General features: G+C 45.9%; 1 protein-coding gene across 1 annotated transcript; it reads left to right on the forward strand.

Annotated features, from left to right (window-relative positions):
- Positions 1–1,730: 1,730 nt before the first annotated feature.
- On the forward strand, positions 1,731–25,563 carry LOC133372826 (solute carrier family 2, facilitated glucose transporter member 5-like). The gene is made up of 13 exons (XM_061601913.1): positions 1,731–1,790; positions 2,676–2,757; positions 4,508–4,606; positions 8,709–8,866; positions 9,257–9,381; positions 14,655–14,807; positions 15,057–15,182; positions 16,493–16,680; positions 18,211–18,297; positions 19,358–19,459; positions 21,189–21,264; positions 23,066–23,193; positions 24,636–25,563. The coding sequence occupies exons 2-13, from the start codon at positions 2,707–2,709 to the stop codon at positions 24,876–24,878; spliced, it is 1,536 nt and encodes a 511-aa protein (XP_061457897.1). The 5' UTR covers positions 1,731–1,790; positions 2,676–2,706; the 3' UTR covers positions 24,879–25,563.
- The last annotated feature ends 1,398 nt before the right edge of the window (positions 25,564–26,961 follow it).

Raw genomic sequence — 26,961 nt, forward strand, 5'->3', positions numbered from 1 at the left:
TTGGCAGACCACTTCATGATTTTTCTGCCTGCTGCAGCAATTCTAATGTGCCATGCCAGATGCATGATTTTTTAATTATATGTTTACAAATGCTGTATGGCACACCGGAATGAAGATCACAGATTACTGGTGGTCCACAAATCACATTTTGGGAAACCCCTCTGTAGTTTGCTAAGCATGCTGGGAATGGTCAAGCTAAAGTTCCCAGGATCCTTTGGGGGTGGCCATGATGAGTGAGGTAGAAGAGTGCTTTAAATGTGGGGTGGTGATGAGTGTGACCCACCTGTGAGTTGCCTTTGTAAGTCTGCGCATAGTGGTACTCCTGGTTTATTCATTCCTTTTTTATTATTATTAAACTGCCACCATTTTGGTGAGCAACCCAGAGGCAGGGGTGTAGTCATTCAGGGTCTCACAGGATCTTACTTTTTTGGGAGCTAGGTCCCAGCAGGTCCCTATGTCTCTCTCCCCTTTCATGCTGATTGGCTCCTAAGGACATCTGTTTTTGTGGGAGAAGACATTAACAAGGATCTCGTTCTCAACCTAGCAACAAAAAGGGGGGGGCATGGCTATGACTATCATGAAGGGACCCTGCACTTCTGCCACTACATGACTGCACAGCACCATATGTTGTGCTACTCATCCGTTTAAGGACAAGAGGACTGACAGGACGTAGAAAGTCGGAATGGAACGTTCTGACCATTTCTTTCCTTTTCGGTTCTCTCCATTTCTCCTGATATACTGAGATATGAACTTTTCTGCCTATGGCCTTTTCATGAGCCACGTCTTTTGTCTATTGCTGAGCAGAGAGAGGCTGAGGCAGCCTCTGCAAGTGTCAGATGTGGTTGCCCAGCGAGGATGGGAACTCACAGAGACACTCTTCCTTTGATATCACTTCTCAAAGCTCACATTAAATCCTGGAGGATAATACAATAATCGTAACTGTTCGCATCAGTATGGTGCTGTCAAGCTTTGAAAGTGCTTTCAAAATCTTAGGCTGGATCAAACTAAATTCTCCTTGAAATGAATAGCTCTAGGTTAGTCATGCCCATTGATTTCAGTGGGTCTACTCTGAGTAGGACTAACATTAGAGGCAACCCATTATATCGCAATAACCCCATCCACTGTCAGGTAGACCAATGTTGCTTTGCAGTTTGGTCCGTGTGTGTGTTAAACTTCACATATGCACTATACACTTAAAACATTGTCGTGCCCCTTTGCTGAACTGGGATGGCTTCCCCCCCAAAGAATCCTGGGAAGTGTGAAGCATGCTGAGAGTTGTTAGGAGACCCCCAATTCCTCCTCACAGAGGGATTGATTGTGAAACCACTGGGGGGGATCTCGTAACAGCTCTCAGCACCCTCAACAAACTATACTTCCCAGGACTCTTTGGGAGGCAGCCATGACTGATTAAAGTGGTCTGACACTGCTTTAAATGTGTAGTGCAGATGGGGCCTGAGATTGGATAGCTTGCCAAAGGTCATCAAGAGCATTCATGTCAAAGGGGATTTGAACCAGGTATTTCTCGGCGGGATTGCTCGGTCTCCTGACCGCCCTGCCGTGCCTTGGCTACGCCACCAATCATTAATTCGACCGTATAAAGTTATTGTGAGGATCTCTCCCTCCATCTGTCTCCTTTCTTGCCGAGAGGAGAGGTGATCCCTTTTCTCAACTGCCAACAGCTTCCCATGGAATCTTCTAGCTTCCTGATTGGTTCTTGCAATTCCAACGGACTTCAAGAGAAAATAGAGCCCGGCTGACTGTTCTGCTACTCGCTAGTCCAGCAAATTACGGTTAGTTTTGTGTCTCCTTTGCCTATTCATCTCCAGACCTCTTTGAGGGAAATACCCTGCATAGGGGAGGGTGCCTGTGCCAGTAGGCCGGGATGGGGGAACCGGATTCTGCTGGATGCCAGTTCTTATCAGCTCCAGCTGGTATGGCCAATGATCAAGGATGATGGGAGATGTAAGACAATGTGTCTCTTGATACAAGCGATATAGGGAGGACAGAGAAGGATGGTACTGTAAGTGGTGTCCCATAAGAACACCTGAAGAGCCTGGCTAAATCAGGCCAGAGACTCATCTCATCCAATATCTGGTTCTCTCAATGGTGATCCAGATGCCTCAATGGGAAGCAGGACCTGAGTGCAACAGCAGCTCTTCCCAGTTGTGCTTCCCAGCAGCTTGGTCTTCAGAGGCAAACCGCCTCCGACTACGGAGGCAGAGCACAGCCATCATGGCTGGTAGCCATAGTTAAACTCTGGGATTTGCTACCACAAGATGTAGTCATGGCCACCAACTTGGATGCTTTAGATTTGGGGGGCACATTTATGGAGGAGAAGGCTATCCCTGGTTACGATGGCTCCGGTGCTGAGGGCAAGTATGCCTTAGTGAAAATAAAACACAAAAATGCATCATATTAGGCCAAGTTGCTTTGCAAAAATGTATCTATTGGGCAAAATTACATTAAAATTTGCATTTTAAGAGGAGTTTGCACTAAAATGCTGATGAATTTCCATGAGGGCTTTAAAAAAGAATTGCAGACTAATGTGGAGAACTAATCTTCTGATTGGAAAAATAAGAAACTGAAACTGACAAGATTCCCCCAACCTTCTTTGCAAAGCTGTTAAGTTTTTAAGTAAGTTGAAAGGATTGAGAACTTCTTCCTCTTCCCCTCAGGAGCCAAATTTGCAATCCCTATCCAAGAACCATGGAAAGCACTTCAGAAGAGGGAACAAAGGCTCCAGAACCCCGCAAATGGGTAAGTGCAGAGTTTTTCCATCCTGCAAGATTTATGAAACAAACTGATGTTCATTCGTTTTCCAGGATGCAAACAGGGTCCAGAGGAGATCCAGTAATGTACTTATTTAGGAAACGGTATAGCTTGCTTAATCGAAAAACTCTAAGCTGTACAAGTGTTCATCTTTTACTGGGGTTGTAGATTTGTCCTTTTATAATATCACAAGATGAGCACTTTTGGTAAAGAATGCTGTCTGATCTTTCTGATGTTTTACAGTTTGCATTCTGTATGTTTTAATATTTGTAAGTTGCTTTGAGGCATTTTATGCGGTAAGCAATGAATTCTTTGAGGAGAGCCACACGCTCTAAATGGATGTTGTGGAGGCACAAAAGTTGTCAGAATAAGTTGCTCACTTTGGCTGCATACATGTCTACTCAGAAGGAAACTCCATTGAGTTCAATGGGGCTTACTCCCAGCTAAGTGTGTATTGGATTGCTGCCCTGGAGCTCTCTTCTAGACCAGGCCAAGACAATGGGTGGTATACAATGCTAGTCCAAGCAGCATAGAACTAGTGAAGTTAATAGATATGAATAATATCCATTTCCGTGGATATTATAATATAATATATTAATAATATAATATATTAAAATATAGTGGTAGTAGTAGTAGTAGTATTAAGGCACTTTTTTCCAAACTGGAAACTCAAAGCAACTTACAACATTAAAAACAAATATAAAACCGAGAATAAAAACATCCTAAAAGACTTAAACCACATAAAAACCAAATCCAACTTCTCCCCACCTGACTAAGAACAAAGAGAAAGTTACACTCCAAGGCCTGGGTGAATAAACCTGTTTTCTCCCCCACTGGCACCTAAAGACAGACAGTGAGGGTGCCAAGTGTGTCTCCCTGGGGAGAGCATTCCACAAATGGGGAGCCATCGCTGAGGTCTGCTCTCGTGTTGCCGCCTCCGCACCTCCCTCAGAGGGGGCACACAAAGAAGGGCCTCTGATGCGGAATGCAGGGTCTGGGTTGGTTCATGTGGGGAGGGGCGGTCCTTGGGGTCTGGGGTCCTGAGCCGCATAAGGCTTTATAGGTCAAAACCAGCACTTTGAATTTGGCCCAGAAACTAGTTGGTAGTCAGTGCAGCCATGCCAGCATTGGTGTTATGTGCTCAAACCATCTTGTCCCGATGAGCAGTCTGGCTGCTGAACTCTGCACTAGATGCAGTTTCCAAGCCATCTTCAAAGGCAGCCCCACGTATAACACATCGCCGTAACATAACCTAGAGATTATCAGAGCATAGGCAACAGACGTTAAGCAAAATAGTAGTTTATTCAAATGTATGAGTAAAGTAAACAAAAGGAACTGAAGCACATAATAAAGACAGGTCTGATATTGGGTTGCATTCAGCTAAGTCCTACTCAGAGCAGGCCCACAGAAATGGATATTATTCATATCTATTAACTTCACTACTTCTATGCTGCTTGGACTAGCATTGTATACCACCCATTGTCTTGGCCTGGTCTAGAAGAGAGCTCCAGGGCAGCAATCCAATACACACTTAGCTGGGAGTAAGCCCCATTGAACTCAATGGAGTTTCCTTCTGAGTAGACATGTATGCAGCCAAAGTGAGCAACTTATATTAATAATAATAATAATAATTTATTATATACGATATTATTATTATTGTTATTGTTATTATTATTAAAGTATGCATTCCTGTTTTGCCCTGTGCATTTAAGAGCCTCTGTGCCTCCCCTTTCTATAGGCAGTGACAAGGCAGCTTGTGCTGGTGACACTGGTTACTTCCTTCGGATCGTCTCTCCAGTATGGTTACAACCTCTGGGTGGCTAACCACCCTGCTACGGTAAGATTATCCCACCAGGACAGGGCAGGTTGACTTCTTCCAAGCGCCATAGTTCCCCCGTCATAACTGCCTATCCTGATGGTGGAAGTTGCTTGGCAAGGCTGCTTCCAGACTGTATATATTTTGTGATAGGGATTCAAGTCCCTCTGCCATAGCTCTAGAACTGCTGAACCTCCAGTGAAGATTCAGGACAGACAAATGAAAGTCCTTCTTTACGCAGCGAGTTAAACTGTGGAATTTGCTCCCACAAGAGGCAGTGATGGCCACCAACTTGGTTGGCTTTTAAAGAGGATTAGACAATTCATGGAAGAGAAGGCTGTCAATGGCTACTAGCCAGGAGGGCTGTGCTTTGCTTGGAGGTGGGAGGCATCATGCTTCTGAATCCCAGTTGCTGGAGACTGCAGGAGGGGAGAGTGCTCTTGCTTTCAGGTCCTGCTTGTGGGCTTCTCATAGAGGCTTCTGGTCGGCCACTGAGAAAACAAGGTGCTGGACTAGATGGGCCAGTGATCTGATCCAGCAGCTCAGCTCTTCTTACGCTTTTATGTTTAAGTGCATTCTGGACATTTGAACTTGCCCAATTCAAGAGCTCTGTCACCCTGTCCATCACAAATCCTCTTGTTTCTTAGAAGTCTTCAACTGTTTTTAGAAGCATTTTTTAAAAGCTGTTTTTTAGACACTTGTGTTGTTATTGATGCGCTTGCCACGTCCCTGCCATGATTCCGTCTGTATACTCTGATTCAGATCAAGAACGGCAGGCGCTGCTAGCGGAAGGGGGGATGAATGAGAGGGAGAGGAGCAAGGAGACCACAGAGAGGAACCCATTTGAGGGAGCCACACACCTGCCAATGCCCCTGGCTTTGCTGTTCATTCATTCATTCATTCATTGTCTTATTTGTATACTGCTTTTTGCCCAAGGCCCTGAAAGGGGTGCACAGAATAATACGTAATATATCATTACAAAGTTGCAGTCAATACAAACTCAAAAGTGCAACACAATAGATCACAATGAAAGTATAAATTAACAAAAATATCATTCACACTGTATACATTCACAGTGTGCTCTCACCACAAACCCAACTGCCATCCACAAACCAAAGCTCACACAACAAGCTGCTCTCTGGAAGCAGCTGCCATGTCAGGTCCTCATCAGAGGAAGATCAGGAGGCTGTGGCCTTAGACCCCCCCATCTGGGGGTTAGGAGCCAGTGATTCGGCCTCTGACATCGAGGCTGAATGGGACCCAAGCCCGAGGCAGAGGCATCTCCTCAAGCACCACATGGAGACCCGGCCCATCTAGAGAAGTGCCTGACTGCAGGCAGGTTCTCCTCAGGAGTAAAGGTATGACTGAAGCTGGCTGATTGGAGTCAGCTGAGGTTGGGGGTGTGGTTCTATCAGCTTAAGGTCAAAAACCTCAGTTCTAGGCTGGAAGAGCTGCTGGAACAATGTCTATGCACCCATCGAGTTTGCTATCTCCTGTTGATGCCAGACCTGATCACGGATGATCCTGCCTCTCATCTTCCCTGTTTTGCCCACGGATTTATTTATTTATTTATTTATTTTATTGCACTTGTATACCGCCCCATAGCCGAAGCTGGCTGGGCAGTTTACAGCAATCAAAAACATTAAAACAAATATACAATTTAAAACACATATTTTAAAAACAATTTAAAACACATGCTAAAATGCCTGGGAGAAGAGGAAAGTCTTGACCTGGCGCCGAAAAGATAACAGTGTTGGCGCCAGGCGCACCTCGTCAGAAACATCATTCCGTAATTTGAGGGCCACCACTGAGAAGGCCCTCTCCCTTGTTGTCACCCTCCAAGCTTCCCTTGGAGTAGGCACTTGGAGGAGGGACTTTGATCTTGAACGTAGTGTACAGGTGGGTTCGTATTGGGAGAGGCGTTCCATCAGGTATTGTGGTCCCAAGCCGTGTAAGGCTTTATAGGTCAAAACCAGCACCTTGAATTGAACTCGGAAACATACAGGCAGCCAATGCAAGTGGGCCAGAATCGGTTTTATATGTTCGGACCGTCTGGTCCCTGTTACCAATCTGGCCTCTGCATTTTGCACAAGCTGCAGTTTCCGAACCGTCTTCAAAGGCAGCCCCACGTAGAGTGCATTGCAGTAATCTAATCTGGAGGTTACAAGAGCATGGACAACTGAAGCCAGGTTATCCCTGTCCAGATAGGGACGTAGTTGGGCCACCAACCGAAGTTGGTAGAAGGCACTCCGTGCCACCGAGGCTACCTGAGCCTCAAGTGACAAAGATGGTTTTAGGAGAACCCCCAAGCTATGAACCTGCTCCTTCAGGGGGAGTGCAACCCCATCCAGAACAGGTTGGACATCCACCATCCGGTCAGAAGAACCACCCACTAGCAGCATCTCAGTCTTGTCTGGACTGAGCCTCAGTTTATTAGCCCTCATCCAGTCCATTGTCGCAGCCAGGCACCGGTTCAGCACATTGACAGCCTCACGTGAAGAAGATGAAAAGGAGAAATAGAGCTGCGTGTCACCAGCATACTGATGGCAACGCACTCCAAAGCTCCGGATGACCGCACCCAACTGTTTCATGTAGATGTTGAACAGCATGCGGAACAGAACCGACCCCTGCGGAACCCTATACTGGAGAGTCCAGGGTGCCGAGTAATGTTCCCCAAGCACCACCTTCTGGAGGCGACCTGCCAAGTAGGAGTGGAACCACCGCAATGCAGTACCTCCCACTCCCAACTCAGCTAGTCTCCCCAGAAGGATACTATGGTCGATGGTATCGAAAGCCAGGGATTGCTTGGACCCTGACCTTTGGACTGCTGTGACCTAACCTCTTGCCTGTAGGCTCTGCTTGTTTGGACTCTGGCTTTGGATTGCCCTGGAGGCTGCCTTGGTGTTGTCTAATGTTGGTGCTATTGCCGGGAAGTCTTTTGCTTCCTCAGGAGTCTAGCGAGAACAGGGCATCCTGCTGTGGCGAAGCTCGTGCAGTTGCTTTCCAGGGCGGGGCTGACTGCCTCAATCTTGTGGCTCCTTGTCAGGACCCCTCCCGTGGTCACCACCTGTCATGATTGCACCTCAGGGTCCTGGTCTCTTAACTGTTCTCTCACCAGTCCTAGCACAGATCTCTCAAGATCCCACTGCTAGGCAGCACCACCAGACACTCCCTGTAAACAATATTGCCTTGAGACTGTGCCTTAGTCTCCTGCTGGCTTATTGCTACGTTGTGTCTGGGTGCACTTACAGGCCACAACCCCCCTGTATCTTTGTGCCTATAAAGTTTACAGCCCTGGGTTGTTTCGGATACCTGATGATCACCGCTGCCACCATTGATACTGTTTCCTAACCTTGGTATATGCCCTGCCCACCCTCCTGGTCTGTGAAAACCCAGCCAAGGATCAGGCATTTTGGTAAACCAAGAGCTATTTATTTATTTACATAGGGAATAACAAGATTACTTAAAGGTTCAGTCAACAAGCATGCGGTTTCATAATATGTGTTACTCTTTATATTTCTTAGTCACAGATAACCTGCCTCACTACCCGCCTAAATCCAATCCACCCAACAACCCTCTCCAAAAAACCCTCTCTCAGCAGAACTCCAACCAACCAAGCCCTCACAACTGTCATCTTCTCATTTGTACCTTCAGACACTCAGCCGCACAGCCAATTATCATACAACATTCTTCAACATTCCAACCTATGTACTCCCCCCCTCACTCAGTCTACTTACCACATATATTCTAATAAACCCTCACATACCATATTTACAGTATTATATGTACAGGGGCATCACACTCCACAACAGGCTGCAGTTCTCCACGGGCAGGGACAATCAAGCAAGTCCCAGGATCCTGTGGAGGAGAGGGGCTGACAGAGTCTGCAGAAGCCCCTTCCCCGCCCGGACAGGGAGTCTCACAAGGAGCTGGCCATCCTCCACCCCAGCTCCTGGTGAACCAACCAGGCCATAATGTGAGAATAGAAAGGTGCTCACTAGGGGAAGGTCAGGAAGGATTGTCGCTGGAGTGCCTTGCCAAGCTTACACTCGGTTGCAAACCTCATTCTGCCACCATGTAATGCAGAATGCTTCTCACGCCGATTATCTGTTTCCCGCCCCAGCTCATCCAAGACTTTTACAACAGCACCTTTCAAAAGAAGAAGATCTCCATTGAAGCGAGCTTTCTCAGCCTCCTCTACAGTATAACCAATGCAACCTTCTCGCTCGGAGGCCTAATGGGGTCTCTGTTGGTCCGTCCCATGGCGGATAGATTCGGCAGGTATGTCCGTGGGGGAGCTACCCATCCTGGGACAAAATAGGTGCTACGGCAGCGGGTGAGGAACCCTTTTGGCTCCAGCGTGGCCCTGCGGTTGCGGGCCAAACTTGTTTGATGCTACTCTGGTCATTAGTGGATAATAGCCGTGATGATTATGCTCTGCAGCCACGGTCAGAGGCAGTATGCAGCTCCTGAAAACTGTTTGCTGGGAGCCACAGGCGGGGGAGAGTGCTTGTTGTGCTCGGGCCTTTCTTGGGGGTTTACCATAGGGGCATCTTGTTGGCCACTGTGAGAACAGGATGCTGAGTGAGATTGGCCACTGGCCTGATCCAGCAGGCTCTCCTGTGTATTGCAACGCATATCTATGCTACTTACCTTTCACCCTCTTTTCAGGAAAGGTGCCTTGGTACTGAATAACATTTTTTCCATCTTCTCATCTCTCATCCTGGGTTGTTCTGCCGTGGTCCGTGCCTATGAATACACCATATTTTCACGCTTGCTCATCGGAGTAACCTCAGGTGAGAGAGGGTCCCGGGTGTCTGGGTTTAATTCTTTAAGCGGGAATTTGCCAGGGCTAAGATCAGCCTTTGCCTCATAATTCCAAATGCTTATGGCTGCTCAGCGGTGCTCTGAATATGCTCAGGGACATTGTTTCCTTGCTCACATGTTCTATAATTAAGCAAGGAAACAAAGAACACTTGCTGTGATCCAAATAAGCTATGTGCATGTGTGCATGCAGACAAAATCCATGGCTTTGTTTTGAAATTTTACCACTGTAAGTCCACCCTGCTGAAGAGACAAGCCATTTTTTAAAACTGGAGCTCTTCAGCGGTAGAAACGGCTGTGGCAAAAGCATTCAGGAGAGCTTGGCGAAGAGGATGGTTCCTTCATACATACGCATCTCACAATGTGGCTTCTTGGCCAGTGCCTGGAGCCTTAGCTTTACTCAAGCCTCATTTGTGTCCCAGGAGGCTTAACACATGAGGCTGGCTTTGTAATTCTGTAGAATAGGGGTGGGGAACCTTTTTTTCAGTCTGAGGGCCACATTCCCTTCCGGGGGCCATTTAGGGCTAGGGATTGAAAGATCTGTCTGTTTTGGTTCTCTCCGTTTCTCATTTTCCCTGTGTTTAATTCAGTTCTGTACATTTCTACTGCAATCTGTGAATTCTTTTTTTTAACTCCTCATGAAAATTCTCCGCCATTTTAGTGCAAATTTCTCCAAATAAACACATTTTTGTAGGCGGTTTTGACAAAGGTACAAATTTTTGCAAGCCATTTCTCATCATGCCTATTATGCATGTAATTTTCAGTCATGTATTTATTTTTATGCACACTTTCCCCTCATATATGCCTTTTTGTAAATGTTTAGTTGGCGAACTGCATCCCAAATTCTAATACATGCGAATTTCAAAGGATGGCTGTGTTTCGGTTCTCATATTGTTTTGGAAATTGCAAATTTTATAAATTCTCCTTGAAATACGAGCTGAATTGAAATTCTCACCCATCCCTAACCCCACCCTGCCCCACTGTGACCCCAAATGACTACATCCTTGCTGTAGTTAATGATATGAAAAGCCATCAAAAGGATGAAGCAGCAGGAGCAGAGATGCATTTCTCCACTGCTGCTCTTGATACAGGTCATCCATCTGGGCAACCAAGGCTGATTTGGGTACAGAACCATGCCTGAATCCAGACTGGAACGGATCCAGGTCGTCCGGATCTTCCAGGAGTTTCTCCAACTGCTCCGCAGTGGCGTCACTAGGGGTGTGTGGGGGTGTGTGGACCGCACCGGGTGGAACCATCAGAGGGGGTGACACCCAGAGCCGCCCCTAGCCACTGGGAAGTGGGGCAGTTGCCCCGGGCCTAGCGTTTTGGAGGGCCCCGCGCTTGGCAATATAGAGAAGCTGGGCTGCGGTAGGGTTTTTTCTCTATCCTGCAGCGGCCATCTCGCCAGCCACTTCTCTCTTGGGGAATCTCCCGCTCTTTGGTTGCAGAGTGGTTTGAATCCCCTGCCTGCTCTTGGGCTGTGTGCCTGAGTGGCTTCCCAGGCAGGATGGGGGGAAAACCGCTCTGCAGCCAAAGAGTGGGAGATTCAAAACTCCAGCCCAGGCAAGCGCTGCCAGTGGCATACCAAGGGGGGGTCGGGGTGCAGTCAATCAGGGGGTGCAAGATGGAGTAGGGTTACCAGGTGTCTGATTTTTGGCTGGAGTTTCCGGTTTTGGGGGGGTCCCCTCCGGGTCTCCAGCTAACTTACCTTAATCTCTGGACTCTCAGCTTCAGTTTTTTAAAAAAACTAAGTTTCTAGGTCGTCTGGTTCCCGAGATAGACACCAAAATGTCAGCCCCCCCGTGACTGTTTAATCTGTTTTTTAACCGATCTGTATAGCAGCGCCCTTTCAGGATTGTAGCCAATAAGGGGAGCCAGGCTTGTGATTTGTTGACCCAGGCAGTGCTTAGGCTTCATTGCAACATCAAAATGGTGGTTTTGAGGTCTTCAGTTTGAGTAAGTAAAAATATGGGTTAAAGTTTTTTCTCTCTTGTGTTTAGCGCACACAGTCAGACCCTGGGCTGTTGGAGAGAGCAGAGTTTTGAAAACCTTTCCAATATGAAAGCTTTAATCCAATACTTGCTTTTCTGGGAGTAAAGGAATGCTGATTCCATGTACCTGGAGTGAACCCCATTGAATTCATTAGGACTTATTTTTGAGTAGACATGGTTAGGATTGTGCTGTAAATTAATGGGACTTCTGATTTACAAGTAACATTAGTACAAAAAACATTACTAAGGATTCTGTATGGTCTGGTACGGGAGGAGGTCAATGGGGGTGACACCATGAGTTACCGCACTGGGTGACACCAACCCTAGTGACACCACTGCTGCTCCGGAGGGTCTACTAGGGTGTGCTTTTTCAGGAGTGGATACACTACTGCTTGTTTCAAAGGCAGCAGGCACCCATCCGTCGCAGAGAGACGCGCTCACCACATCCTCGACCCACTCAGCCAGCCCCACCCCAGTCTGGACTGGCTTTCACCAGCCAGGATGGACAGTGAAAATAACATATAAAAATGCATCATATCAGGAGAAATGAACCGAAATGGAAAGAAATTGTCAGAACTTTCCATCCCGACTCCTACGTCCTGTCAGTCCTCTTGTCCTTAAACAGATGGGAAGCACAACATTATATGGTACTGTGCAGTCGTGTAGTGGCAGAAGTGCAGGGTCCCTTCATGATGGTCATAGCCATGTGTCCCCCTCCCTTTTTGTCACTAGGTTGAGAATTGTTTCGGAAATTGCAAATTTGATAAATTCTGCTTAAAATGCGAAATGAATTGAAATTCTCATCCATCCCTATTTAGGGCTGTGAAGCTCAAAAACAGCAGTTGGAAAATGCATGAAAGGAATACACTGGGTTTTATCCAATACTGGTCCTACTCAGTGTAGACCCATTGCAATTAAGGCATGGCTAGCTTAGGCCCATTACGTTCAGTGGGTCTGGTCTGCATAACACTTAGTTGGAATCTAACTACTGAAAAAGAGACTCTTGTGTGTAGGAGTGAGATGAGGAGTGAGTGCTATGTATTTTGCCCTATTTTACATGTATTGTGTCATTTGTAAGCTGCCAGAGACCGATATGATTGGGCAGCCTTAGATAAACATGGTAAGTAAATAAATAAGTAAATAAAAATCCAGCGACTCGTTTTCACGACAAGCGCTGTTCCTTGAAGACGTACAAGCCTTGGATTGGGCAAGTCTCCAGGGGATGGAAATCCCCAGATTAAGGAGAAGCAGCCACTGAGGACAGTACTCCTGTGGGACCTGTGATTTGTGTGGTGGTAGAACTGGGCATCAGACCATGCCAGTGGTATCGAATGCCTTGTCTCTGTACAGTTTAACCCAACGGGACCCTCCTGCAGCCTCCCTAGCAATAAGGGGTGCTCTGTCCTGACCACTAGGGGGAGCCCACAGGGCACGATGGTTGCCTGATGGTTGCCTGAGGTTGGACAATTTGTCCCGATAAGGCCTGGAGCCAAGCCGAGGCCATCTATAACGGGGAGCCAGCTTAGTGCCCACCAGACGTTGTTGGACTACAACTCCCATCATCCACTGGCCATGCTTGCTAGGCTATAGTCAGTGGAGGCTAATCCGTTAGTGCAAGTGGGGCACTGCCCCACCAAGATCAGCCTGCCCTCAATCTGTCTGCCTTCTTACTTATATCCCGTCTGGAGGGGCGGGGGGGGGGACAGCACCTGTCGGCTTCCTCTTCCTGAGTCTCAGTGTTGCCCTTGTGGAACTCAGCAGGGAGGAGGATGGGGAGAAAACTGGAATTAGCTGGCTCTGCCTGTCATTGGCTCTGGCTCCACCTACTCTTTGGGCAGCCTGCCTTCCGCCCTACCGGTTCCAATAGGCACCACTAGCTGCAGGGCGACATTGGCTGGCGCCCTTTGAGACTGGTGGGGCAGAAGGCAGGCAGCCCAAATAGTAGGTGGAGCCAGAGCCAGTGATTGGCAGAGCCGTCCCCTGGAAGGGATGTAAGGAAGAAGGCAGGCAGTTGGGGGAGGTGACTGAGTATAACTGTAGGCTGGTGGGGCAGCTCCCCATTTATCCTAATGGACCAGCCTTCGCTGTCGGAAGGCGCCACATTGGCTGTCCCTGCCTTATATCCCTCTTGGGCGAGCCCACCCTTTCCAGGCTCTGCCCCCTTCCTGGGAGCCTTAAAGGGGTAGGGGGTAGCCCTCTGGAATTACACACGCCATCCCCTCTTGCTCGGCTCCTGCCTGCGCTGGTGAGTAGGCACTGGGTAGTGTAGGAGTGATGGCTCCTAGGGCAGAGGGGAGGGAAACCAACAATTGGTGGTGTCGGAGCCAAGGGCAGGCAGAGCAGCCTCCTGATTGGTTGTGCAATTACAAAAGAAGGCAAGCAGATGGGGGCTGCCTGCGGTTGGTAGGGCAGCGTCTCGCTTGCCCTAGGGGGCCAGCCTCCACTGGCAGGATGAGGCTTCTGATGTTAAAGGCGGCCAGTATCGCCGGGGTGCTGCCTTTGGAATAATCCCAGATGGGGGGTTGGGGGTGGTAGTTCTGGTTCAAGAGGCTTTTGGCTGACAGACCTCCCTGGCTTGCACAGCCCGTCTTCCTGAACCAGCTGGCTTTTCCTTCTCTGTGTCAAAGGAGGGCTCTTCAGGTTTGGGGCTATGCCAACCAAGAGACAGAACAGTGTCCTGCACAACACAACAGGGAACACCCTTTTGGTGAAGATCAGTTCCCCATCTCCACCCACATGAGCCTCCTGTATTCAGTGAAGGAGTGTGTGTGTGTATATATATATATTTCTACACACTGCTTGCACTGGCTGCAAACTGCCCATAAGTTTCCAGGCCAGGTTCAAGGCTCTTGCATTAATTTACAAGGCCCTTAACAACTTGGGTCTAGGATGACTGAAGGACCACCCGGTCCCTTATATCCTGGCCCGATCACTGAGTTCTTTGGGGGAGTCTCTGTTGGTGGCCCCCATGGCTCAGATGCCTGGCTCGTAATGACTAGAAGCTGCGCATTTGGTGCAGTCACTGAGACTAGACAAGTCCCCTCCTTGGTGACCTTTAGATGCATGACTGAAACTTCCTTGTTCCAGCAGGCATTTTAAGGTAATGTTTGATTTTATGGTGATCTTATTGTTCTGTTGTGTTATGTATGGCTTTTTTTATGTACAGCGCTTAGAAACGCAGATAATTCAGCAGTATGTAAAGGTGTTAAATAAACGAATGCTGTCAATTAACCCTTCATCTACTATCTAACCAGGCATATTCTGTTCTGCTGTCCCGTTGTACCTCGGAGAGGTGGCCCCCCAAAATCTGAGGGGATCCGTTATTATGGTGTCTCTTGTCTTTATCACCATTGGTATCATGATCGCACAGATCCTTAGTCTCCAAAAATTCTTGGGGACTGCAAAAGGTAAGCCTGTCTGTAGAGTTGCTCCTTTGGCCTGTAAGCAGACCGAGTTGTGTTCAGTGGGGCCTGATGGCTTTGATGTCAGTGGAGCAGTGAATCTGCTCCGGGTTTTAGTCCAAACTTTCAAGGAGGTAGATTGAAAGTTCGGACTAAAACTTGGGGCGGATTCACTGCCCCGCTGACATGGGAGCCACCAGTCTCCACGAGTTGTGTTATCATAATCACAGATCATGACTGCATCTTCTTGTGCAGACTGGCCCATACTACTGAGCCTCAATGGATTCCTGGCGGTGTTTCAAGCTATCATATTGCCCACCTTCCCCGAAAGTCCAAGGTATCTACTGATTCAGAAGAAGGACGAGGAGAAAACCAGGCAAGGTACAACAGCCCCAAGCGGCACAGAGGTGTTAACAGTGTGGGAAACCTATATGCCTGTTAATCACTCTCGGACTGGAGAGAGTGAGGTTTCATGCTAGGAACAAAAAGGTCTGCAATTTCAGTTCTCTTGATTTCTCCCTTTCAGTCCCCATCAGTTTCTGCCACCACGGCTAAAGCTTAGGGATGATGGGAGTTGGAGGCCAGCAACATTTACAGAGCCACAACGTTCTCCATGCCGGGGATGGACAAATCTGTCAGTTTTGGCTTCTCATTTTTCCAATCTCAAATTCAGTTCTCTGATTTCTGCAGCAATTTGCTTTTTTTTTTTTTAAAAAAAAGGAAAACTCATCAGCATTTTAATGCAAATTTCTCCTAATAAACGCATTTGTGTAGCAAAGCAATTACCCTGAATATTGTTTCAGAAAGTATGAATTTGACAGATTTAGCTTTAAATGTGAACTAAATCAAGATTTTCCCCCTTCTCTACTTCATGCACGCACATACCTCTGGTGTGAAAAGTAATTCCATTGTCAGCCTTTCTCACATGATCTGACATGACCAGATTAACTGATATTCTCCCAGTGCTCTAACCACTGCACCACACTGGCTCTCAGCATCTGAGTCTCTTCTCTCTCTTCTTGCATTGGATACCTTCCCAACTCTTTCTTCAGGGCCCCTCTGGACCCTCCTTCTTTTTCTGTATTTGTGCTCATGGTGTATGGGAACATTCGTACGCAACCCCGCTTTCAAGATTGTTTGCACCAGCAATTGTTTTGAGGCAGATATACTGTTTACCTTCCAGTCACCGCATTTCCTGCGGTAAGGGGTGTAGCTCGGTGGCAGAGCATCTGCCTTGCATGCAGAAGGTCCCAGGTTCAATCCCCAGCAGCACCTCCAGATGAGGCTCAGAATTTAGACAATACTGAGTTAGGTGGGCTAGTGGCCTGACTCCATACAAGGCAGCTTCCCGTGTCCTGCAGTGTCCTGCTGAAATCCAGTCGCTGTTTATACCACAAATAGCTTGGTTTATTTTATTACTCTTTTTGCCCCAGTTTTGTTGTGCCTCCAGATGCCAATAGTGCAGGAATGTTGGGTAGCCATTGCAGAAGAACAAATGAGGCCGAGTGATGTGCGGAAGGTCCCGTATAAATCCAGCCCTGACCCACTATGATTGCTTCAACGACTCATTGCAGAAGACACCGTCAAAAAGGGGGGAGGGAGCCTACCTTGTCTGCAGGGTGCTTCTTCCGCTATTCCTGCCCTAGCAACCCAGCATAAATCCTTTTTCCCTGCCCTCACCTCCCTTCCAGTCTTGAAGAAGCTGAGATGCCAGGACGATGTAGAGAGTGAGGTGGAAGAACTCTGTCAGGAGGACATCTCGGAAAGCGTGGAAAAGGATATGACCGGGCTCAAGCTCCTGTGCTACCGAGGTCTGCGTTGGCAAGTCATCTCCGTTGCCATCTTGATGGGTGGCCAGCAGCTGACGGGCATCAACGCGGTATGGAGAGCAGTTTTCCCTGGTTAGGTTAGAAGGCTAATTGAGGGCAACCTGTGGGCGCTGCAGTTTGTTTGGTGTGGAGGAAGTGGGCAAGGAGTTATTCTCCCTCTTTCACAGGGGTGGGGAACCTTTTCCAGCCTGAGGGCTGCATTCCTTTCTGGGAAACCTTTGGAGGAGCCACGTGCTAGTGGTGGGCGGGACCAGAGGCAAAAGTGGGCGGAGCAATGGATGTAAACTTTAACCTTCATAAGGTATGATAGTTCCTACGGACACTCGCAGGTCCCTCTCTACCTTCTGTTCAGGCAAGCCAGAGGCATGTTCCGAGTCTGAGGACACATTGGAGCCAGGCAAATACACTCAAGGAGTGTGTGAAGCAGGTCCGGTGAGGGGGTGTAGCCTGGGGGGAGAGGGGGTAGGTGAGGAGTGTTAGAGTTTTCAGTAGTTATATATTGCAGCGGAGTGCAGAAATAACTGATCTGTAAATACCAGTAGGTGAAAGAACAAAGAATCTGAAGAATCTTTATTACTATAAAGAGGTAGAGTCATACATGCTGAAGAAGCCATGCATCTTCCCCTCAGGGAACCATAACTAACCGAGAACAAAGACAGGAAGAGGAGGGAGGAACAAAGCCTGCAAAATCAACAAACATTTTAGAGGCGGAATCAGCAGGAGGGAAGAACAGATTGCCTTTTTGTCTGTTGCCTCCCTCCACTCGTTCAGATTACTTGGAACGTGTTGGTGATTTACTCCCAAGCAGCAGGTATGGTCTAGCAAGAGTCCCGAGAGCCAGACAGAGAGGGTTGAAGGGCTTTATTTGGCCCCCAAGCCTGAGGTTGCCCACTCCTGCTCTCTCATATTGTTAGAACCCAATGGGGTCTCCCAATTGCACACTGATGTGGGGAACTGGACTTAATATCAGGGAAATGAGGATTTGGAATGGACAGAGCTGTCCGTCCTTACCTGGCATACGCACGTGCATCAATGACAAGTTGCAGGATGCACCCACCACCACAGCAGTTGGCTGGGACATCTTTAGTCCTGGGATGCATTCGAATCCCTCCTACAAAATACTGACAGTCTGGGGTAGGGGTAGAGTAGAGCAATGTTTACGAAAGTGCATTTATTGGGGGGGGAGAGTATGCCTTAAAATGGATATATTTATGAAAATAGCATACAAAAATGCATTATGAATAAAAGAAATTGCTTGCAAAAAAGGTGTACGTGAATGAAAGCTGCAGACAAAAATGTGTTAGGAAGAAATGCGGAGAACTGAATTGGAAGATTTGGGAAATGAGAAACCCAAATGGATGGATTTGTCTATCCCCTTGTGAAGAGATGGGAACCTGCGTGGCCCTTGAGGTGTTCCTGGACTCCAACTCCCATCATCCCTAAGCATTGGCCAAGCTGGCAGGGGCTGATGGGAACTGAAAATGAGAAACCCAGAGAACCGAAATGGCCAGATCCTTCCGTCTTCAGCCTGCGCTTTCTTCCATGAACTAATGGTGCTGGTTGCTTCTGTCTACTTTCAGGTGAAGTATTATGCAGATAAAATCTACATCACGATGCCTCAAAAGAAGCAGGGACCTCGTTATTTCAATATCTTCTCAGTGGCTTTTTAAATTTTCACGTTGATGATTGTGGTAAGCTGCTCCCATCCTTCTCTCTCCCTAAAATTTAAGTTTAGTTTCTGTTTTTAAAGTCACGTGTGGCCAGAGTTAATCGCCACACTTTCTGACCTGGGAGCTTCACACCTCCACCTCTCTCCAGGCCTGGTAAAGGGCCTTTTGGCCAAAAGGTGGCATAATAATAATAATAATAATAATAATAATAATAATAATAATAATAAAAGTGGTAGATGTGGCTCTCTGGTGCATCTAGGTAAGGCACTCTGCGCATGTTAAGACATAATACAAGGGAATAATACAAGGGAAGCATCCCATTCTACCAAGAGCAATTATTGCACTCTTTGCATGCTCAGATGTGTGAGATTACTCCAGGAGGAGTGCAAATGTACGACCAGAGAGAAGTATTTATTCGGCAATAAATATCAACAATGGCTCCTTTTCCCAAATACCTGAGGGTGTGTTGCATAGAATATGACTTGGGCTGCACACAGGCCATACTTTGAAAGCACGTGTCTTCCCCCAAAGAACTATAGTAAACTTGGTAAAATACCTTTTTTTTTTTTTTACTATATGCAGTAATTTTTGCCACTTTCCCAAGAGAATTGCCCAGTCTCTGTCTTCTGTCTTGATATCTGAAGAAATCAGCCAACTTGGTCACGGCTGCAAAATCCCGTATTTTATTTCTCCATTCTCTGATTTTTGGTATTGCGTCTAATCTCCACTATTTAGCATAAACGATTCTAGCTGTGGCCAAAAAATAAGGCCCTTCTATTCAGGTCCGACGGTTGGTTTCCCGTAATTGCATGAATACAAGCCTCTTCAGATACTTTGGTTCTAGTCTGCCTCTGTATTGGAATTGTTTTTAAGGTGTTTGTAAATACGTTTTTAGTTACTTATCACTTGTTGTCTGCTGCCCTGGTCGTCTTCTGGGAGGAAGGGCAGGATATAAATGTAATAATTAAATTTAGTAAGAGAAATACAGGTCAAGGTTCATGACCACCTCATTCTCTCTTCCCTCAATCAAACTCTTTTTTTTTTTTACAACTTGTAGGCATATACAGTAGATTCTGTGGGGCGAAGGATTCTCATTCTCACTGGATTTGGCATCTGCAGTATCGCTTGTATTTTGTTAGCCATGACCATTGAACTTCAGGTTTGTAATCGAAAACGTGATTAAACAAGCATCCCTCACTGGGCTGCTCTGATGCCGCCTCCTCTTCTGCCACCAATCTGTTCTGAATAGTGCCTCGAACCAACTGGGAAATTGGCCACAAGCTTGAAAGATCTTTTTTAAAAGAATAAGAATAAAAATAATGTTTAGGTTTATGTTATGTGCCTTCAAGTCGATTACGACTTACGGCGACCCTATGAATCAGCGACCTCCAGGAGCATCTGTCATGAACCACCCCGTTCAGATCTTGTAAATTCAGGTCTGTGGCTTCCTTTATGGAAACAATCCATCTCTTGTTTGGCCTTCTTCTTTTTCTACTCCCTCCTGTTATTCCAAGCATTATTGTCTTTTCTAATGAATCATGTCTTCTCATGATGTGTCCAAAGTATGATAACCTCAGTTTCATCATTTTAGCTTCTAGTGATAGTTCTGGTTTAATGTGTTCTAACACACAATTATTTGTCTTTTTCGCAGTCCATGATATGCTCAAAGCTCTCCAACACCACATTTCAAATGAGCTGATTTTTCTCTTACCCGCTTTTTTCACTGTCCAACTTTCACATCCATACATAGAGATCGGGAATACCATGGTCTGAATGATCCTGACTTTGGTGTTCAGTGATACATCTTTGCATTTAAGGACCTTTTCTAGTTCTGTCATAGCTGCACTCCCCAGTCCTAGCCTTCTTCTGATTTCTTGACTATGGTCTCCATTTTGGTTAATGACTGTGCCGAGGTATTGATAAACACAGGCATATTTTAAATATTTGTTTATTTTAAAAATATAAAAAACAAAGGCATGGTTTGGGAAAGTGGCGTTTTAAAATACAAGACATCTTTTCTGATGTTTTAAAATGCAAGATGTCTTAGGAGACCCCTATTCCCATCACACACAGCTCCAGTCCCCAGAGTTCCCTGGGAAGAGGGACTGACTATGAAACCACTCTGAGAATTGTAGCTCTGTGATGGGAACAGGAGAGCTCTCAGCACCTTTAACAAACTACAGTTCTCAGGATTCTTTAGAGGAAGCCATGACAGTTTAAAAGTGGTATCATAGTGTTTTAAATGTATGGTGCAGATGTGGCCAACAATACAGAAGGAAACATTTTAAAATTAGCTTGGATTTTGTGTGAAGGATCTAAGTGGAAGAGCAGGAAGGAATGTAGTTAATGGATCTCTCCTGCAACATTTATTTTGGCTGTTGCATTCCAGTGCCACATAATTCAGTGAGGACTCAGGTCTCTGCAGCACATAGTTAAATGATGGAATTTGCTCCCACAGGAGGCAGGGATGGCCACCACTTTGGATGGCTTTGAAAGAGGATTAGACAAATTCATGGAGGACAGATGCTTTTGACATCTACTAGCTGAGGTGGCTGTGCTTTATCTCCACAGTTGGAGGCGGTACGGCTCTGAATATCAGTTGCTGGAAACCGCAGGAGGGGAGAGTACTCTTGTGTTCAGGTCCTACTTGGGGGCTTCCGAAAAGAGGCATCTGGTTGACCATTGTGGGAACAGGATGCTGGACTAGATGGGCCTTTGACCTGACCCAGCAGGCTCTTCTTATGTTATGTTCTCTTGATGCTTTGTGACGTGTTACATTTTCTGGGCTGGCACGAAGAGACAGAAAGAAAGGATGTCTCTTAATATTAATGGGGCACCTGGAAACCTCACTCATGCATTCCTGAACCAGGGTCAACTTCCTCCAACAGCCCGGCATGCCATGGATGTCGTACGTCACCACAGCTTTCTTCTTCCTCTTCCTCTTTGGACACACCCTTGGGCCAGGTAAGTATTCAGGAGACCGACAGAGTTCCTTGAAAGAAGTGCAAGATACAAATGAAATTGATATTTCCTTTTATTTTAAAATGTTTATATGCTGATTTTTGGTATAAAGGTCATCCAAATCGGTTTACAACAACAATCATAAAGACATACAGTAATACCTCAGTTAACAAATCCTCTGGGAACTACACTCCTGTATCTTTGCTATCAATAAACTGGTAAGCCTGTGCCTTTGCTAGAGTGAAACTGACAAGCATGTGTGCTTGCTTGGCATTGAAGAGATCTCTTGCTTTTTCCCAGGGCCAGGGAGGGAAGGAGCCAATACGATAAGGAGAAGGAGAGGAGGGGGAAATGAGGGGGAGTGGGTGGGCTCTGGGTAGGCACTTTAAAGCCCCTATTGAAGCTGCCTCCACCATCTATGAGGCGTAGGAAACTATCCCTATTCTTTCCATGTTGTCCCTACCTCTGGTACCAAAGTTTCTGTTAAAGAAGTAATGTCCATGAATGCATCTACTTTGTTAACTGAGATATTACTATATGTATATATTTTAAATCGGTATTGCACACAATCAAAATGTCAGATCCAGAACTTCCATAATGTAATATTCCAACCTCTGTCCAAGGAGTGGGTTAAAAACTTATTCAGGTGGGGTCAATCAAAAGAAAAATCCTAGAGCTTAGCCCTCCCTCCCAAAGCTCTACTGCGAGGGAGTTAGCTTTTAATGCTTAATCACAGTGTCCAGGTCATGCCCACACCATGGGTGGTATTCAATGCGAGTCCTACTCAGAGTAGACCCACTGAAGTTAATGGACATGACTAACTTAGGTTCATTAATGTCAGTGGGTCTGCACTGAGTAGGACTTGGTTGAATATATGTTGTTATGTGCTTTCAAGTCGATTATGACTTATGGCGACCCTATGAATCAGCAACCTTCAAGAGCATCTGTTGTAAACCACCCTGTTCAGATCTTGAAAGTTCAGGTCTGTGGCTTCCTTTATGGAATCAATCCATCTCTTCTTTGGCCTTCCTCTTTTTCTACTCCCTTCTGTTTTTCCCAGCATTACTGTCTTTTCAAGGGAATCATGTCTTCTCATTATGTGTTAAAAGTACGATAACCTCATTTTCATCATTTTAGCTTCTAGTGACAGTTCTAGTTTAATTTGTTCTAACACTCAATTATTTGTCTTTTTCGCAGTCCATGCCATATGCAAAGCTCTCCTCCAACACCACATTTGAAACTTAAATTTAAAGCACATTTATATCACTTGAACAGCCATGGCTCCGTCCCCCACAAAGAATCCTGGGAACTGTAGTTTGTGAAGGGTGCTGAGAATTGTTAGGAGGCTCCGATTCCCCTCACAGAGCTACAATTCTCAGGGTTCCCTGGGAAGGGAGATTAACTGTTAAACCACTCTGAGAATTGTAGCTGTGTGAGGAGAATAGTAGTTAGGGAATCCCCTCAGAGAGCTACAGTTCCCAGTACCCTTAACATCCTACAGTTCCAGGATTCCTTGGGGGTAAGCCATGACTGTTAATTTAGTATAAAAGTGCTTTAAATGTTCGGTGCGGATGTGACCTACATTGTGTCATTGTGTGTGTGGGGGGAATGCTGAGTCTCCTGTCTTGGGCTGCATATGCGCTTGCTACTCTTTCACTCCCTAGTGAGGAAAGGTTTGAGCTATGGGCTCCTAAGCTCCTGCTCTTAACTGCGCAACACCAGAGTCCTTGCCATCACTATCGATTCACGAGCAAGTCAATGGAAAGCCAGTATTCAGAGCCTTGAATGCTTCCTCTCCCCTTAGCGTCGATTCCCTATGTGTTGATGCTGGAACTATTCCTTCAGTCATCCCGGTCCACTGCCTTCGCCATCGGGGGATTTATGCACTGGCTTCTGCAGTTCCTTGTAAGGCTCTTTTTCCTTCAGATAGAGGTGAGTGATTTTTGCTGGGGCGTGGACAGTCTGAGTTGGTAAACCAAGCCTAGCCCCACTCTACCCACCTCAAATATATATACATATTGTTGTGTCCTTCAGGTAATTGATTCAGTGTAATTTCTTGCCCCTGGAAGTTCAACTCAGCATTGTATTAAATTGAATTTTGAGGGACTTTAAACTGTTGAAGTTGTTATTAAATTTATAGCCCACCTTTCCTCCAAGAAGCTCAAGGTAGTGTAAATGGTTCTCCTCCCTCTCCGTTTTATCCTCACAACAACCCTGTGAGGTAGGTTAGGCTGAGAGACGGTGACTGGCCCAAGAGGGTCACCCAGCGAACTTCATGGCAACCTCAGTTGCCCCAAAATCCCGTGTGACCTTGATTTTAGGCCACATCCACACCACATATTTATTCCACTTTAAATAGTCCTGGCTTTCCCCAAAGAATCCTGGGAGCTGTCGTTTGTGAAGGGTGATGAGTGTTATTAGAAGACTCCTATTCCCCTGACAAAGCTCCAGTGAGCAAGAGTGATTGAAGTCAGTTCCTCTTCCCAGAGAATTCTGGTAGTTGGAGCTGTCTGAGGGGAATAGGGGTCTCCTAACAACTCTCAGCACCCTTCACAAACTACTCTTCTCAGGATTCTTTGGAGAAAGTCATGACTGCTTAATGTAGAATAAATGTCTGGTGTGGATGTGGCCTTAGTGGGAAATGGATGATCTGGCTATGGGTGGTATTCAGGGTTATTGTTGTTTGGAGCAGACCCATTGATGTTGATAGATATGACTAGCTTAGGTTTGTTGATTTCAATGGGTCTTCTCTGAGTAGGACTAAGTTGACTTCAACCTCAAATGTTTGGGATTGGCAATCTTTCTGGGTACGTCTAGAATTTTGAGAAAAGTGCTGTGGGCAACAGACAGAAAATGGCTGCCATGGGCATATGGCACCACACAAAATAGCTCCTGTGGGGGTGTGGCATGATGGCTGCCTCATCTAAAAGAGCAGAAAAAGAGACAGGACCACAACATAGTGTGGGCAGCCCCCTCCATCCGCTACTCATCAATGGGGGGGGGGAAGGGACCTATATCAGCCACCATCTCATTCACTCACAGAGCAAATCTCGTTCTAAAACAGGAAGACCAAACCATCTCTGTTGTGCATTGTGGATTCTTGAGGGGATATTTACTGAGACCTTTTGGGGTGACATCGATGTGCCTGGCAGGCACCCATGGGCACCACCTTGCATACGGAAGGCCCCAGGCTCAATCCCCAGCATCTCCAGGCAGGGCTGGGAGAGACCACTGCCTGAAACCTTGGGGAGCTGCTGCCAGAACAGATTTATGGGTGAGCCCAAGAGAACTTATGGGACCATGACATAGGTCAAGGCTGGATCATGTCCATCTCTCTCTATCTCCCACTTTCTCCTTTTTCCCCCCCTCTCTAGATCCGGATTGGCTCTTACGCCTTTTTCCTGTTCTGTCCTATCTGCATAGCTGTATTTATTTATATCTTCAAGATTGTCCCAGAAACCAAGAACAAGACCTTTGTGGACATCAAGAGGTTAATGTCTGCCAATATGGCCAAGAAGATCCAGGTGCAAGGGGCAAATCCCGAACACAGTAAGACTAGGAGACGGGCAACACATCACAGTGTTAAATCAACGCGCAGGGCTACAATGCCCTCTTAATATTGGCGTATAGCTTTTGTTGGCACGTGAATTGCAGCAGTTTCTCTTCTTGTCAAAGACATCGCCTGTACCTGTCTCCACCCTCTCTCTCTCTTTTTCTGTTCTTACCATTAATTCTTTTTTCAATTATTAGTACTAAATTATAACATGCACATGCAATTGTAGAGTTGTTTGTTTATTTTTCATTTATTTTTTAAACATTACAAAAGAAAACAAAGAAAAGATAATAATTTGCAGATCAAATACGTTCATTCAGTACTTACCGTATATTCCATATCTATTTTCCTTCTGTTACAAGGATTACGAATGACTAACTTAAAGAACTACATAGAGGTATATTATACAAGAAATCGTAGGATACACCACATCAAAAACTTGGGGGTTATTTTTAGATAGGAAGGTGCTGGATATTTTTACTTAAGCTTTACTGGTGGGCTTTGTGCTCATTTACATTTTGATGTATAGTATACTAAATTAACGCTTTTTTTAATGTTGTAGGAATATTGCACTTTTTATTATGTACCATTACTCTGCTGCTGCATTTAGATTGTCTGCTCTTCATGTGAACCACTTTGAGCACAGATTTATTTGTGGAAAATGTGGTATACAAATAAATTGATTATGGGCATGATCCATAAATCTTTTACTTCCAAACGCTAATAAACAGAGCCTACCTTTCTACAAATTTATCTTGTTGAGTATTACTTATGGCTCTTTTTTTATAAGCCAGCTCCCCACCATCACCTGCCACCAAACTATTGTAGTGGGACAATTTGTTTACCCAATATTGGGTAAGAGTAATGCATAATTTTGAGCACTAATAGTAATATCTATCAATCGATCAATCAATCGATAGATAGATTATTATTATTTCCATTTATAGACCGCTTACTATCTAAAAGACCTCAAAGCGGTTTACAATAGAATACACAAGGTACAATAAAAACCACGTAAAATTAATTTACAAAGCACAATACGTAAACAATATCCATATACATAAACATGAATGAAACCTTAATCTTTAAACAACTAGTTTAAATAGTCTCATACCTTCAAGGAAAATATGGCTGTGTTACCAATACAAAGGCAGGACTAAAGGGAGTCACAAAAAGCGTTTTACATATTTGAAATTTTCTGCTAGAGAGTTAACAGTTACTGAATATATCTTTAAAGGTTTTCGGTTAATCATATTTAAAATGTACTGTATCCCCATAATGATTTCAAAGTTTGCCGTTTTCAAATGAAATACCAAAACATCAGAATTACAACTCAAGGCATTAAAATTACCACTATTTTAAAAGTGTTTTTCAGGATCATCAACAGCTTTCCTATGAACAGGGATGTCAACAGAGATGCATAGTTTTACCATATTGGCCTGCGCTCTCTTGCAATTCCTGGAAGCCTGTAGGATTGGATTTATGAAATGCCCTCTTGCTACTCTCCATTTCAATGTGTCTGCCTGTTTAAGTGGTGTGTGAGGTTAGAGAGGCATAGATGTTTCTGGAAGGTTCTCCCCCACCACCACCAACGCCCTCCTAATTCTGATTTACTGCTTTGTATGGGAGAAATTCCTAGGTTCAGCTCCCAACACCTCCAGTTAAAAGGATAATGTAGCAGTGGATAAGAAAGGTCTCTGCCTGAACCTTGGAGGTGAAGGAACTCTAGGAACTGGGGAGGAGAAGGGTCATTGTCCAACCTCTGGGTAACCCTCGTTCAGGCAAATCAGGACGATTGCTCAATAAAACTGGTTGACTGGTGGAGCCCCAAAACAGCTAGAGGGCACCAAGCTGGCGAAGGCTGTGGGACGGTGCGCACTTGCACACATGAAGATGTACACCTGAAACAAGTTGGAGATTAAGGTCTCATATCCACACCATACATTAAAAGCCCTCTTATGCCACTGTCACAGTCGGGGCTCCACCACCCCAGAGAATCCTGGGAACTGTCATTCACTGGTTCCCAAACCTTTTCCCCCCCACAGACCACTTGAAATTCCTTAGGGTCTTGGCAGACCACTTCACAATTTTTCTGCCTGCTGCAGCAATTGCAATATGCCATGCCAGATTCATGATTTTTTAATTAT

Source organism: Rhineura floridana, chromosome 18 (genome assembly GCF_030035675.1).
Source record: "Rhineura floridana isolate rRhiFlo1 chromosome 18, rRhiFlo1.hap2, whole genome shotgun sequence".
In the NCBI taxonomy this organism is placed as follows: Eukaryota; Metazoa; Chordata; class Lepidosauria; order Squamata; family Rhineuridae; genus Rhineura; species Rhineura floridana.

Bases quoted from the DNA above. Each gene is read 5' to 3' on its own strand.
- LOC133372826 (XM_061601913.1), top strand. From the start codon at position 2,707: ATGGAAAGCACTTCAGAAGAGGGAACAAAGGCTCCAGAACCCCGCAAA. The intron at 2,758-4,507 runs GTAAGTGCAGAG...CCCTTTCTATAG, and splicing joins CTCCAGAACCCCGCAAATGG to GCAGTGACAAGGCAGCTTGT. The intron at 16,681-18,210 runs GTATGGAGAGCA...GTCTACTTTCAG, and splicing joins AGCTGACGGGCATCAACGCG to GTGAAGTATTATGCAGATAA.